General features: G+C 41.1%; 1 protein-coding gene across 1 annotated transcript in view; it reads left to right on the top strand.

Moving 5' to 3' along the window:
• lama3 (laminin, alpha 3) overlaps window positions 1-15,459 on the top strand; it is a 462,187-nt gene that overhangs the window by 308,641 nt on the left and 138,087 nt on the right. Inside the window, exons 41-44 of the mRNA XM_080194758.1 lie at window positions 7,254-7,364; window positions 13,261-13,379; window positions 13,486-13,566; window positions 14,434-14,555. Coding sequence (XP_080050884.1) covers window positions 7,254-7,364; window positions 13,261-13,379; window positions 13,486-13,566; window positions 14,434-14,555 — 433 coding nt within the window. The remainder of the gene's footprint in view (window positions 1-7,253; window positions 7,365-13,260; window positions 13,380-13,485; window positions 13,567-14,433; window positions 14,556-15,459) is intronic.

Here is a 15,459-nt window from a genome sequence, read left to right as displayed (position 1 = left end):
TGTATGTCCAAAAGCTCTAATGTCCGTCAGGATTTGTAGTTCCCAACCTCTGTACTCAGTGTTAAAGTAGGTATAGTTTTCATAACTATTTTAAAGGAAAGGTATACGTACCTTGGAGGTGGTACAGTGAAGTTGCATTAAATTGATGCCTGAGATGGGTGGATTATTGTCCTATAATGAATGGCTAAATAAATTGCAGCTCTACTTCTGTAGTATAGAAGAATAAGAAGTAATTTCGTCAGAAGCAGCTGACTGGGAATCTTGGACATAGGGGTAGAATCTAAGGAAATAGAATCATAGAGGTTTACAGCATGGATAGGGTTGGCCATTTATCACTTGGATGAGAATTGTATTCATTCAGAGGGTGTGACTATTTGGAATTGTCTACATTTGGATTCTTCATTATTTGAGTATATTTATGGCTGAGGTAGGCACATTTTAGTTTCAGGGAATTGAGGGATATGAGGAGTGTGTGGTAAAGTGGAGTTGAGGCAGAAACTCAGCCTTGGTCATATTGACTGGTGGTTTTAATCCTCACCCTTGGGTTATAATCCTTCCATGGCTCCTCCCCTCTCCCCCCTCCCCCATCCCTGTTACCTCTTCCAGCTCTATTACCCTTTGAGAGCTCTGCATTTCTCTTGTTCTGACCAGTTCATTTCCTTCATCCTTGCATTTGCATCTATGAGCTGAGTTGCCTAGGCTCTCTGCTCTGAAATTTCCTCCCTGCTCTGCCCACCTCTCTAGTTCTCCCTTTTTTAAGTTTCTTCTAAAAGCCCAGTTTTTTGACCAAGTTTTTGGTCAACTATCTGAATATCTTTATATTTGGCTCTGTTAGATTTTGTCTGATACTGTACTAAGTCTTCAGAGGCAGAAGTCCCTTCACCAAAATCCCTTTATTTACAAACTCTAACAGCTGTACACAGAGCGCGATCAGTCAGCAGTCTATCTCTGCAGGTGTCAGAGGAACTGGCACTCCCAGTTAAGCACAAGAAAAAGACTTTCTGATTGGCCCATCAATTAGATCCCTAACCAGGAAGTTCATCCTCCAACAGGCCAACCTCAGGCCTGTTGAAGTCATTATAATGACACTCCTGTGAAGCAAGTTTAGTTGCTCTCCTGTGTCAAAGGGGCAACATTGATGCAAGTTGTTGCTGTTTTTAAAAAGATTTTTTTTTAAGTAACTGCCATGCTTACAGCTATTCCTGTTCAGCTGTTTTGGAAGGAGCTAATGAGAGCTTGTTAAAGTTGGGCTCTTCTGCCTTTGGACTGTTTTTGGAATATGAAGCCCAGTATTGTTTTAAGAATGCTCAGAAGCAGCTTAATAAATGCTCGCATTGGATGTCCCATCCCTTGGACCTTTGCACTCCCCTGAAAGTGATTGGATCCAAGGCTCAATATTCTTGTGTTGTTGGCATAGTACTATCTAGTTATGTTCCTAACTGGTTTGATGTGGTTCCAAGACACACAATAACATACTGTTGCACTGTTCTTTAGTTAGACATTTGGCCTTTCAAAACATTAGAAATTTGTACATGAATCACAAGTTCTTCTGGGATAGCTCTCAAATATTATCTGATTACATGCTCTTTGCTGTTGGCTGGGATTAGAAATTTCCAAATCCATAATGGTATTCATAGGTGAGTTTGACATCAGGAATGTCTGGATTAATCACCTGGTTAACAGTCAGAATACACAGTCGTTTTGAGCTGCAACAGTTTTTGCAATTTCTTTCTTTCTATGTTATTTTAATGTTCTAACTTTTGCATTTTTTAAAACTATTGGAAATATTCTTGACAGGAAAGAGGAGTATATAGAATAGTGCTATAAATAGTAGGAGCTTAAAGTTTATTTATTAGTGTCACAAGTAGGCTTATATTAATGCTGCAATGAAGTGTGAAGTGATTTATTGTGAAAATCCCCTAGAGAGACACATTGCCAAAGTTTTTCACCTTGCATTCATCAGAATAACCACAGCCAATCAAAGCCAATTTGCCAATGAATCAGCACTCTTTTTCTTGTATTATTAATTGTTTTGATGGTTTGAAATTTGACATTCTTGTGTTTGTCCTGATGAATGCAAGACTAAAAGCTTCAGCAACACGTCTCTCTTTTCAACAAATATTCAAGTTCTTTTTACCAAGTGATTAAGAATATAAGATCATAGAATGATTATGGCACAGAAGGATGTTATTTAATCCATTATGTTCATGCTGGCTCTCTGCAAGAGCAGTTCAACTAGTACCATTTACCAGCCCTTCTGGTGCTTAATCAATTCCCTTTTGGAAACTGTGATTCAATCTACCTCCACCACTTCTCAGGCAGGGCATTCCTGTATATGCTTCAGATGAATCTGCTCCCATCTTTCATCATCCCACTCAATTAGTATACCCTCCACTTCCTTTTTCCCTTGAACTGTTTATCCAGCTTCCTCTCAAATCCATCTCTACTGGTCACCTCAAACACCCCTATGGTGGAGAGTTCCATATGCTCACCACTCTCTGCGTAAAGAAGTTTCTGCTGAATTCCCGAGTGGATTTTCCTTGAGTAACAAATGTCTTGTCTATGTCTATCCTATCAGACCCTCATTTTTAAGACTTCTATCAGGTAACCCCTCAATATTCTCTGTTCTAGAGAAAAGAACCCAATTTTACAATCTTTCAGAAATATAATTAATAGTTAAGAGTCAAGGGATATGGAGCAAGGGCAGATAAATGGAATTACTACAGTCATACATAGAAACTTACATAGAAAATAGGAACAAGAGTAGGCCATTCAGCCCTTTCAGCCTGCTCCACAGTTCATTGTGATCTTGGCTCATCATTAAGTTCAATATCCTAATCTCACCTTCCCCCCCCCCGTGTCCCTTGATCTCTTTAACCCTAAGAGCTATATCTAATTCCTTATTGAAATCCTTCTTAATAGAGTCATGCAGCACAGAAACAGACCCTTCAGCCCACCGTGTCTATGCCAACCATCAAATACCAATCTGTATTACTCTCATTTACCAGCACTTGGTCTATAGCCTACTCTGCCTTGGTGATTTAAACGCCCATTCAGATGTTTCTTTAATGTTTTAAGAGTATTTACAACCACCACCCTCTCAGGCAGTATGTTTCATATTTCCACCACCCTCTGGGTCAAAGTTTTTTTCCTCACATCCCCTCAAAACCATTTCCTCCTCACTTTAAACCTGTGCCCTCTGATCTTAGACACCCTCTGCCATGAGGAAAAGATTTACCCTGTTTATGCCTCTCATAAGACATTGGTACAAATCAGCCATAATCTAATAGAATGGCAGGACAGGCTTGAAGGACTAAATATCCTCCTCCTGTCCCGATGTTCCTATATAAGCAAAGCTAGGAATTGATAGGAGAATAAAAACATCAATGATAAATTACAAACATTTGCACTATAAGCCTTGAATTAAAAGTAGGGGGTCGAAAAGAAGAATTTTGATTATTTTTCTAATTTGTTTCCACGTATTTAACAAAAGCACAAATGAAGTTACCCGAGTTCTTCTAAATATATAAACTGGGGAGGTAAACATAACGTTCATTGTTTGTGTCTCTCTGATAAGATCTTAGTACAGGAAAATAAATGCTCCAAATGGAAAGCAATGTATCATCATTTTAATTTTACAAATAAATTGCATTAATATGAAATGACTAAGTGTTTGTCTAGACCTGTCTCAGTTCAGACGTGAAAAAAGGTGTGTGTGGCTGCCACACCTTCCAACTAGTACCAACTAGACCTGTGAATGCGTTGTCTGATTTGTCAGTGTTGTATTAGTGACTATAGCTGTTATAAATTCTGAGTCAGAGAGAGGCAGGGTTTAAAGGTGACACCCATGCAGTTCTGATTCAACACAAGTATAGGCAGTTAGATATAAGAGAGGCATTCAGTGGCAAAATTCACAACTTGAGGTGTTGCCCTGCGAGACTTGGAGGCAAAAGGATGTGCAAGTATACGGTACGAATGAAGAGCCTCCGTGTCCTGCCTGTCCTGTTATCGATTATTGGACCGTGTTTAGCAGGGTTCAGACCATTGGATAAACCGAAGAACATACCGCAGACTCCACAAGGTGTTTCCTTGAATGGCAGCAATAAAAGAATCAACTGCAGACAGGTAATATTCTGCAATGGGATACTGTGAAGCAACGCGACTAAACTCAAATGTGAAGAAAGATAGTTTTGTGATTTAAAAACCATTCAGTTTTGTCATGAGTTCTGTTCTATTTCCAATTATACAAGATACATTTAGAATATGAAAAGGTGCTGTAGGATTGTTTAATATAATGGGACTTCTATAATTGTCTTCTCAGATATAGGTACATGTTTCCTTTAATCGTTATTTGATATATTTTTTAAAAAGTTGCGAGTGTGAAAATGCTGGTACTTTGTAAATATTGTTGTGGCTCCATAAATGTCAGGAATAAAATGGGAGTAAAATATAAAAATGCTATTTTTATTTTCAACTGAGGAGAATTATATTTACACAGCAAATTGTTGGGTTGTGGAAGATGCTACCTGAAAAAGCCTTGGGAGCAGATTCAGTAGTAACTTTCAAGAGGGAATTGCATAAATACTTAAAGGGAAAAAGTTCTGGGCTATGGGGGGACAGAAAGGGGAGAGAGGGACTAATTGGATAATTCTTTGACAGGCATATTGAATCAAATAATCACCTGAAATGCTGTACAACCTTTAGATTCACATTTAGAACACAAAACATTAACACAAAAATAGCACACAGTGATATTTTTCTCCATGTGAGCACATATTTTTACTTATGTTTACCCACCCTGTTTCCATATCCATTAATCCCCTTTTCCTTCATCTTTCTCTACAATCTAATCTTGAATATTGATTTAGTTCCTGCCTCAACCACTATAACCCTGAAGGTGAATTCCATAGCCTCAAGATTCTCTACAAAACAGTCTCTCTGATAAATCTCTTGTATTTTGAAGCAGTGAAAAAAGAACATTTGCTTATGAAAGACCTTTCACAACCTCAGAATGTCCTGACCTTTCCATTGCTGAAGAATTGTAGTCATAGTTTGATATAGAGAAAGATGGCTGCCAATATGCACACAGGGGCATAGATAGAGCAGATAGAAAGAAACTTTTCCCCTTGGTGGAGGGATCAATAACCAGGGGGCTTAGATTTAAGGTAAGGGGCAGGAGGTTTACATAGGATGCTGGGAGTCTGGAATTCACTGCCTGAAATGGTGGTGGAGGCAGAGACGCTCACAGCATTTAAGATGTGCACTTGTGATGCCAAGGCATACAAGAAAGACTATAGACTAAGGATTGAAAAATAGGATTAGAGTACCAGAGAGGAGGCTGTAGCATAGTGGTATTGCCACTAGATCAGTTGTCCAGAGATCCAGAGTATTGCTCTGGGGACCCAGGTATGAATTCCACCACAACAGATGGTGAAATTTGAATTCAGTATAAATATTGACTTTAAAGTCTAATGATGACCATGAAACCATTGTTGACTGTCGTAAATACCCACTTGGTTCATTGATGTTCTTTAGGGAAGAATGTCTGCCACCCTCGCCCACTCTGGCCTACATGTGACAGGGCCACAGCGATGTGGTTGACTCTTAAATGCCCCCCCCCGGGCAATAAATGTTGGCCCAGCCAGCAATTCACACATCCCAAAAAAAAATTGGGTGGTCTGTTTTTGACTATTGCAGGTGCAATGGGCCAAAAGACCCATGCTTAGACTTCTATGACACGATAAGCAAAATGCCACAATCAGAAATGAATTGAAAGGTCTCGTTATCTGTTTTAGTTATCTTTATGAGGCATACGTATTGACCAGGTCACTGAAGAGCACTCCTACTCTTCTTTGAAATTGTAGGATATTTTACATCAACCTGAGAGGGACCTCAGTTTAATACTGCAGCTGAAAAATAGCATCTCTGATGGAGGAGCACTCAGTAATGCACGGGAGTATCAATCCAGATAACACAGGCTGAGTCTCAGAAGTGGGGTTTGACCCACACCTTCTGACTTATAAGTGAAAGTGCTACCCAATGAGCTACAGCTGGCATCTGTGGCCTTGCATTCCATAGAAACATAGAAAATAGGAGCATTGGTAGGCCATTCAACTCTTCTAGCTGGTTCTGCCATTCATTATGATCATGGCTGATCATGAAACTCAGTTCCTGTTTCTTCCCATACGTTGTTTTGACCTCAACATCTTTCTGTAGTAGAGAATTCCACAGGCTCACCACTTTGAGGGGCTAGATAGGGTAGACGTAGAGAGATTCTTTCCACTTAGAAAGGAAACCAGAACTAGAGGGCACCGCCTCAAAGTAAGGGAGGGTCAGTTTAGAACAGAGTTGAGGAGGAACTTCTTCTCTCAGAGGGTAGTAAATCCCTGGAATTCTCTACCCATCAAAGTGGTGGAGGCTACCTCATTGAATATGTTTAAGTCATAGGTAGATAGATTTCTGATCGATAAGGGAATTAAGGGTTATGGAGAGCAGGAGGGTAAAGGGAACTGATCCACTTCAGATCAACCATGATCTTATTGAATGGCGGGGTAGGCTCGAGGGGCTAGATGGCCTACTTCTGCTCCTATTTCTTATGTTTTATGTTCTTTCTGGGTGAAGAAGTTTCTCCTAATCTCAGTCCTAAATTGTTTACCCTCAGACTGTGATTCCTGGTTCTGGACACCCCCACTATCGGGAAAATCGTTCTTGCATAACCCTGTCTAGTCCTGTTGGAATTTTATAAGTTGCTATGAGATCCTGTGTGTGCATGAATTTCTTCCAGGTGCTTCGGTTTCCTCCCACAGTCCAAAAGATGTGCTGGTTAGGCACATTGGCCATGTTAAATTCTCCCTCAGTGTACCCGAACAGGTGCTAGAGAGTGTGACTAGGGAATTTTTTCAGTAACTTCAATGCAGTTTTAATGTAAGCTTACTTGTGACTAATAAATAAACCTTTCTTTAACACTTGTAAATCTTTTCCACTGCCTCTATATCTTTTTTACAATATGGAGACCAAAACTGTGCATAGTAATCCAAATGTGGTTTAACCTAAGTTCTATACAAGTTTAACATAATTGATTGTGCTTTTCAATTCTATCCCTCTAGAAATGGAAACTTGTGCTCTGTTTTATTGCCTTATTAAGCACAATGACTACTTTTGGTGATTAGGGTATCTGTGCCCCTACATCCCTCTGTCCCTCTACCCCAGAGTAAATGTTAGCTTATACTTTCTTCAATGTTGATCTTTATTAGAAATGTGGCATTGGATACTACAGAGAACGGAACTTCTCCCTGGGGCGCTGTGTTCCTTGTCGTTGCCATGGACACTCAAGCAAATGTGAAGATCTATCTGGAAGATGTATTGTAAGTATCTAGACATAGATTTTGATTGCACTGTAGAAAATATTACCAAGTATTCAAAGCCCATAAACAGGATATTCACCCAACAAAACCATTTTTGTTCCACATAAACCTCCACTTATCTTTTGCCATCCAACACAAATCATACTGTTCTATTCTTTTCTTCCTCTTAAAAATATTTAGCGAGGCAGCCTCCACCACTTCAACGGGCAGAGAATTCCAGAGATTCACCACCCTTTGAGTGAAGAAGTTCCTCCTCCTTAGTAAACCTCCTCTGCACTCCCTCCAAGGCCAAAATATCCTTGCGTAAGTACGGCGCCCAAAACTGCACACAGTACTCCAGCTGCGGCCTCACCAATGCCCTATACAGCCGCAGCAAGACCTCCCTACTTTTATATTCAATCCCCCTCACTATGAAGGCCAGCATCCCATTCGCCTTCCTGACCACCTGCTGCACCTGCAAGCTGGGTTTTTGCGACTCATGCACAAGGACCCCAAGGTCCCTCTGCACCGTTGCCTGCTGCAGTTTTTCGCCACTTAAGTAATAGTCCTTCCTACCATTATTCCTACCAAAGTGGACCACCTCACACTAGCCAACATTAAATTCCATTTGCCATTTCCTGGCCCATTCGCCCAGCCTATCTAGATCCTTCTGCAGACTCTCCACACCCTCCGCACAATTTGCCATTCCACCAATCTTGGTGTCATCAGCAAATTTCGACACCCTACACTCGGTTCCCTCCTCCAGATCATCTATATAAATGGTAAATATCTGAGGCCCCAGCACCGACCCCTGAGGCACTCCACTAGTCACCATCCGCCAATCCGAATAGCACCCATTGAACCCCACTCTCTGCCTCCTATTTGACAACCAATCCTCTATCCACGCTAACACCCTACGCCCAACTCCATGTCCCCTGACCTTCTGCAATAACCTCTTGTGAGGTACCTTGTCAAACGCCTTCTGAAAATCAAGAAAGACCACATCCACCGGCTCTCCTCTATCCACCGCCCTAGACACACCCTCATAGAACTCCAGTAAATTTGTCAGACACGACTTCCCTTTAACGAAACCATGCTGCGTCTGCTCTATCAAGCACTTTCTCATCACCTCCCCTGCAATATATTTATGCTGTTCACCACAAACACCCTGTTGCTAGGCAGCTCCAAATTCTACTCTCAGTCAAGAGGTTTCTCCTGAATTCCTTATTGAAGTTATTAGTGATTATCTTATAGTGATGATCATAAATTCTGGCCTCACTCACAAATAGAAACAAAACAACATAAGATGTAGAAATACAAGGACTTCATTTCGCTCTTCAAGCCTGCTCTGCTAGTCAGTAAGATCTGATTATGGCCTTTATTCCACTTATGTTCTGCACCCCTCCCCCCCCATAACCCAGGATTCCCCCAGACATCAAAAATCTGTCTAACTGAACCCTGAATATCTGAATATATTCAGTGGCCCAGGCTCCACATCTCACTGGGAAGTGAATTCCAGAGATTAACAACTTTTTGAGAGCAGATATTCCTTCTCATCTTTGTCTTAATTAGGAGGCCACTTATTTTGAAACTGTGCCCCTAGTTTCAAATCCCGTATGAGGAAAAACATCATCTTGCCACATACCCTGCTAATCCCCTTTAGGATCTTATATATAAACCAGATCACCTTTCATTTATCTAAAAGTCAAAGAGTATAATTCCAACCTGCTCAACCTTTTTCATTGGACAACCTCTTTACTCTAGGAGGGGGAGACAGTGGCATCATGGTATTGTTGCTGAACTGGTAACCTAGAGACCCAGAGTAATCCTCTGGGGAACCAGGTTCAAATCCCATCACAGCAAATGATGAAATTTGAAAGTCTAATAATGATCAGGAAAGCATTGTCAATTGTCAGAAAAACCCACTAATGTCCTTTAGGGGTCTAACCAATGTGACTATTCCAGATCCACAGCAATGTGGTTGACTCTTAAATGCCTTCAGGACAATAAATGGCCCAGCCAGTGAACTCTCATCCCATGAATGAACAAAAATATCAACCTTGTCAACCTTCTCCTCCTTAAATAAGGATACCAAAACGGTTTGTAGAATTGCAGGTGAACTTCTCTATTTTTATACTCCATTTCCCTTACAATAAAGGCTAACATTCCATTTGCTTCCTAATTACCTGCATGCTATCCTTTGTGATTCATTTATGAACTGGCCCAATTCTGTACTGCAGAATTCTGCAATCTCCAACCACATGATATTCAGTTGTTCTGTTCTCTTCAACAAAGTGCATTTTCCCACATTATACGCCTGTTAGCCAATTTTGTGTCTATATCCCTTTGCAGGCTCTTTGGCTGGAATTTTCCATCTTCTGGTCCTGCTGACAGGAGTGGTGATTTCAGTGGCTCTACAGCCCCACCATGGGAGAACCCACCATGGGGTTGGGGGCTGCAAAATTCCAGCCTCTGTGTTTTCTTCCCAAGTTGCTTTTCTAACTACTTTTGTATCATCAGTAAAATTGAGTACAATACAGTTAGTCCCTTCATTATAAGTAATTGAGGTCCCAGTACTGATACCTATGGCGTTCCACTAGTTATAGTTTGCCAATTTGAAAATACATTCATCTGATCAAAACTCTTATAACTTTAAAGACCTCAGATTAATAAATCACTTTCAACAGCAGATAGCAAAAAATACTCTGCTTAGAAATTGTAGGAGCTTTGCAATAGAAATTCAGTCTAAAACTGACACTTTTCGTAGAAAAATACCTATTGTGTTTGTATTTGTAATTGTAACAATACTTTTCACTATCCTAATACATGTGACAATAATAAATCAAATCAAATTTAATTAATTGATACCATGAAATAGTCAAACCAAAATATAGGTTTAACCTATCCATACAGATCCCTTGTTTAATGATAAATTGTTGTGAATTATCCTTATCATTTATGACCCTCAAGTCCAACTACTAAGCTCTAGCATTAGGCTGGAAACTGAATTTTATTGGGATAATTCCACAACCACATGCCCTCAACAGGAAGTCATGATGTGGCGATGCCGGCATTGGACTGGGGGGTGGACAGTAAGAAGTCTCACAACACCAGTTTAAGATCCAATGGGTTTATTTGGTAGCATGAGGCTTTGAAGTGTTGCTGATAAAGGGGCAGTGTTCCGAAAGCTCGTGCTACCAAATTAAACCTGTTGGACTTTAACCTGGTGTTGTGAAACTTCTTACAGTCAACAGGAAGTCACAGAGACAGTGTGAATCCCAGTACAGGACTATCATTATCTGATCTGGCCACAGACCACAGCAATGTGGTTGACTCCATCAGATATGGGTAACAAATGCTGATATTGCCAGCGAACACTCACATCCCATGAAAGAATGAAAAAAAAAGACTTTGAAGAAGATTGCCTTGCATAAACAGACAGCTGGAGTAAACCAGGATTAGGCATCTGCTCATTAATGCAGTGGCTTTAGGCAAGTGAGAATTGGGAGTTCAGAAATAGGAGAGCAGGAGGAAGAGGAATTATGACTAAATGCACCACCTAACTCTGGTTATAGAGCCTGACAACTCTTCTATGGTGAAGGATTGAGAATAATTAGACAGCCTAACCAGCTGGAAGAGCCATGATGGGCTGAATGGATTCTTCTTGTGCTGTATCATTCTATGATTGTTGCAGACCAGTTTAAACTGCATTGTAGTGACAGATTTCTTGAATAAAACATACATTTAATTTTCAATGATCATGGCAATTTTTTTTTACAGATTCTTTAGTTTATGCAGTTTTATTTCTAAGCCTCTCTTTCAAAAGCATTTTGTTATAACTGGTTTGTGGTAATAGTACATTTCAATAGGAGAGTAAACTCATCTGGAGCAGTGACTCATAGTATGATTCACTGGTGGATTAAGATTTATTATACAAGGTTGGATTAGGACTGGTTGAGGTAAACGTAAGAAATGCATAGAAAATACAACAAACATCAGTCTCTTGCAATGCCCTGAAGGCTATTAAATGAGACTGTGGCACTTAACATGTTCAACTAAATATTAGACGGAGATTTCCTCAGAATATTGCTCAGTTTGTGTAGGATCACTATTAAGTCGTACTTCAATGTGAAGAAAATGAAAACTAAAGAAGACGTTATTGTGAATTTCCAGTCCTCACTTCTTGCAGTGTAATGTCTCAAGGCTGTTTGACTGAATTGTGGATTTAGATAAGAACTATAAATAATTAGACATGGCTAATATGATGAGATGTTTTGTCTAAAAGTCACGCGCTTGAGAGTGACAACACTCTGGAACAAAATAAATAGGAACATAGGACTTAGGAGCAGGAGGCCATTTGGTCCTTCAAGCCTGCTCTTCTATTCAATAAAGTCATGGATGTAGCTTTAACTCCACCATATCCTTTGATTCACTTACCCATCAAATATCTGTCTAACTCAGCTTTGAATGAATTTATCTAACTCAACCTTGAATAAATTTAAAGATTCAGCCTCCAATACTTTCAGGGGAAGAAACTGTGAGAGAAGAAAAAAACTTCTCATTGCTATCTTAAAAGGAAGAGCTTATTCTTAAACCGTGTTCCCTAGTTTTAGTCACCTCCACAAGAGAAAACATCCCCTAAGTATCCACCCTATCAAGTCCCCCTAGATCCTATCTGTTCCAATAAGATCACTTCTCATTCTTCTCAACTCCAATGAAGTCAAGACTTTAAGTAAAAATAACTAGTGTTTCTGTAAGGCACAGTCATAAAAATGTATTTGAATTTTTAATCCTGCTGTCACTGCCACACTTCTACCTGTCAACTGAAGTATGTCTGTTCTGCCTGAGGATAGCAATCAGGTTGGAGATGGGTGGGAACGTGTAGCAACTGTAATTGTACAAGGTGGAGTCTTTGTGTTGTAGCTGGAGTACTGAGACTTTGTTCCAATTATGTGGTTTTTTTTGGCAGCTTGTTCATAGAAATGCAATTAAAGAAACAAACTTTTTTCTGTTTGTTTTTATATGTTATTTTATTTGACAAGTTATAATTCTATAGAATCTTACAGCACTGAGATGGCCATTCAGCCCAATGTGCCAATCCTGGCTCTTTCAAAGAGTTACCTAAGTAGTCCCATTTCCCCTGTCAACTGATTCCTAGCCTGTAATTTATAAAGGTCCGGCATAATTTCATTGCTTTTGTATCTGTGCCTCTGTTTCAAAATCATGAGAAGTCTAAACAGAGCAAAGAAAGAGTAACTTCTTCTTGGAAGAGTTGAGAAACAATAGACATCAATTTGAGATATTGGTAATAGAACTAGGTGAGACATGAAGAAAAACAGTTTTACTCAGCAATTGGAATGTACTATCTAAGGGTATAGTGGAGGCAGACTCAATCGTGGCTTTGAAAAGAGAACTGGATAATTATCTGAAGACAAATAAATTGTAGGACTAGGGAGAGAAGGCAGGAGCATGGGACCAGCTGAGTGGCTCTTACAGACAGCAAGCAAGGATGTGGCGAGTCGAACGGTCTCCTTCTGTGCTGCAATCATTCTGTAATTCTACTTATAAATCCAAGGATCCATATGCTTTTAAATGTCTCATTGATTTGTCCAGCCATATTCAAAGATTTGTGGACACAAACCTCTGGGCCTCTTGGTCCCTGTACTCATGTTCAAATTATATAATTTAGTTTATTTTGCTTCTCCTCATTTTTCCTCCTAAAATGTGTCACTTCACCCTTTTCTACATTAAGATGCATCTATCATGTGTATGTCCATTTCACCAATATGGCTAAGGCTCCTTAATATCTCCTCACTTTCCTCTTCACTTCCAAGTTTTTGGTCTCAAAATTACATAGTTTTTTTTAAGTGAGTGAATGGGTACTATTTAAATAATCTGCTGCTCTTTCCTCCAACAGGATTGTCAACATAACACAGAAGGGGATCACTGTGAACGCTGCAAGTCAGGTTTCTTTGGAAATGCTGCCCGAGGTACCTGCAGCCCCTGTCCTTGTCCATATTCACAACCCTCCAACAAGTAAGGTTCACATGATTAAAACATTGAAATAGAACAGATGTCATTAACTGATTAGTTCAATTTTGCCTACCTTGATTTATTGATAACCCGTTGTTTTCCTTTACAGCTTTGCCACACGATGTGGTGAAGTTAATGGTGCTTTTCAATGTTTCTGTAAACAGGGCTATACTGGACCAAGATGTGAGAGGTTAGTGTTTATATTTTGAACAGAATGACAAGTTATGTTAGTGATGGAATTGACCTCTTTGGGGGGGCCTCAAGAGCCTTCGGTCCTACAGGAAAGGGCATCACGACAGGTCTCCATCGATGGGGATCATATGGGATCCTCAGCATTGAAGACTTTCACAGGTACGGCTGCTAAGGCAAGTGAGCCTGGGCGATTGCATCCTGCACTCACTTGTAGTATTTAAATCCATATTTAAATAGATTTGAGTGTTATAATCAGCCTCCACCCTTCCTGACTGCAAGGCTGATTTCACCGGATACCCGGGGCCGGTAAACCAGGCACAAGTCCAATTTTCTGCCTCTTTCGCTATCTTATCAGCTCACTTTGCCCATTGACCAGTACGGGAAGGTAAGGCCAACCCTCAGAGTGAGGCGAATTTAACATAGGGTTTTACATCCAGTTCAATGTCGCTCCAAACAGAAATCAGTATTGGGTAGAGAGTCTCATTCCCCCAAGACAACGACCTGGCCTTACTCCCCTCACCACCCAATCCCAAGGTCTCCTGCAAAGTGAATTTGATGAAATTAACTACAGTGTCTCAGATTAATAACCATTCATCAAAGTTATCAAATTAAAATGCAAGGTGGAATTTTACCATCTCTCCTGCTGGCAGTCCCGCCACAGTTAACGGGCTTTGGAAGAGCCAGGAACAGCCAGGCATTTTCCAGCCTCGAACCATCATGTCAGGGGCCTGAAATTCCAGCCATTGTAGAGGGAGTATGGAGCATCTTCCTCCACAGATTCTGCTTGATCTGCTGAGTCGTTTTCTTTTTGGCTTCTTCTGATTATGGGAGTTATTATTAAAGTTTTTATTAATTAATTCTGCAGGTGTGCACCAGGCTATTTCGGAAACCCTCTGAAGATAGGAAGCGAATGTCGGCCTTGTCAGTGTGGTCATTCAGGTTCTACAAGTTGTGACCCACTGACTGGTCGATGCAACAATTGCCAAGGTAACAGTGCCAGACTATGGGCCCGATTTTATCATTTTATTCTGGACGCAGTACAGATCTGACTTAGAAATCCGCTTATAGGCTCCTCCATACAGTCTCAGCCATTTCCAGTCTGATTTGCGCTCTGGGCGGGGCTTAGCGCAGCTGAAACGATCGGAGCTCTGAACCGCGCACACACAGTTAGAAAATGATTGGAAAAAGCACTCCTGGGTCAGATTGCACCCGAGCCGCAGAAAACGGAGAAAGCAGCCTGGGAACAAAAAAGCAAGAGCGAGGGTTTATCTCGGGGGTGGTGGGGGCAGATGGATCTCTAGTGGGGGGTGCAGGGGGGCAGGAGTGGCGATTGGTCTGGGTAGTGGGGGGGGGTGCGGAATAAGGGGGGCAGTGATGTGTGTACGTGTCCCTTATCCACCACTACCCACACACATCACTGCCCCCCTTATCCACCCCATACCCAGACCAATCGCCACCCCTGCCCCTATTCCCACCCACTGATTGCCTGCAGAGTGGCAGCGGACTCCCCCTTCCCCCCCACCAGAGATCCATCTGACCCGCCTTCGTCCACCCATTCCCCCAAGACAATGATCAGACCTTAATCCCCTCACCCCCAACAACAAAATTGCCTCACTACCCCCCCACCTGCTCAGAGAATGGTCAATGAGAATGACAATGATCAGCCTCCCCCCCACCACCACCACACAACGATCAGCCTTCCCCCCCACCACACAACGATCAGCCCTCCCCCCCCACCACACAATGATCAGCCTCCCCCCCACCACACAACGATCAGCCCTTTTTGCTTTTTTACTCATTAGATGTGTTGTATATTCAGCAGAATGTTCAACAAAGATATTTTCACTGAGAAACCACACCACTTGTATTCTGAGAACTATGTTCCTTTCTC

This window comes from Carcharhinus amblyrhynchos, chromosome 8, assembly GCF_965287045.1.
Source record: "Carcharhinus amblyrhynchos chromosome 8, sCarAmb.v2.hapA, whole genome shotgun sequence".
NCBI classification, from domain to species: Eukaryota; Metazoa; Chordata; class Chondrichthyes; order Carcharhiniformes; family Carcharhinidae; genus Carcharhinus; species Carcharhinus amblyrhynchos.
The sequence above is the reverse complement of the archived record's forward strand: the minus strand, read 5'-3'. Positions and strand labels throughout refer to the sequence as shown.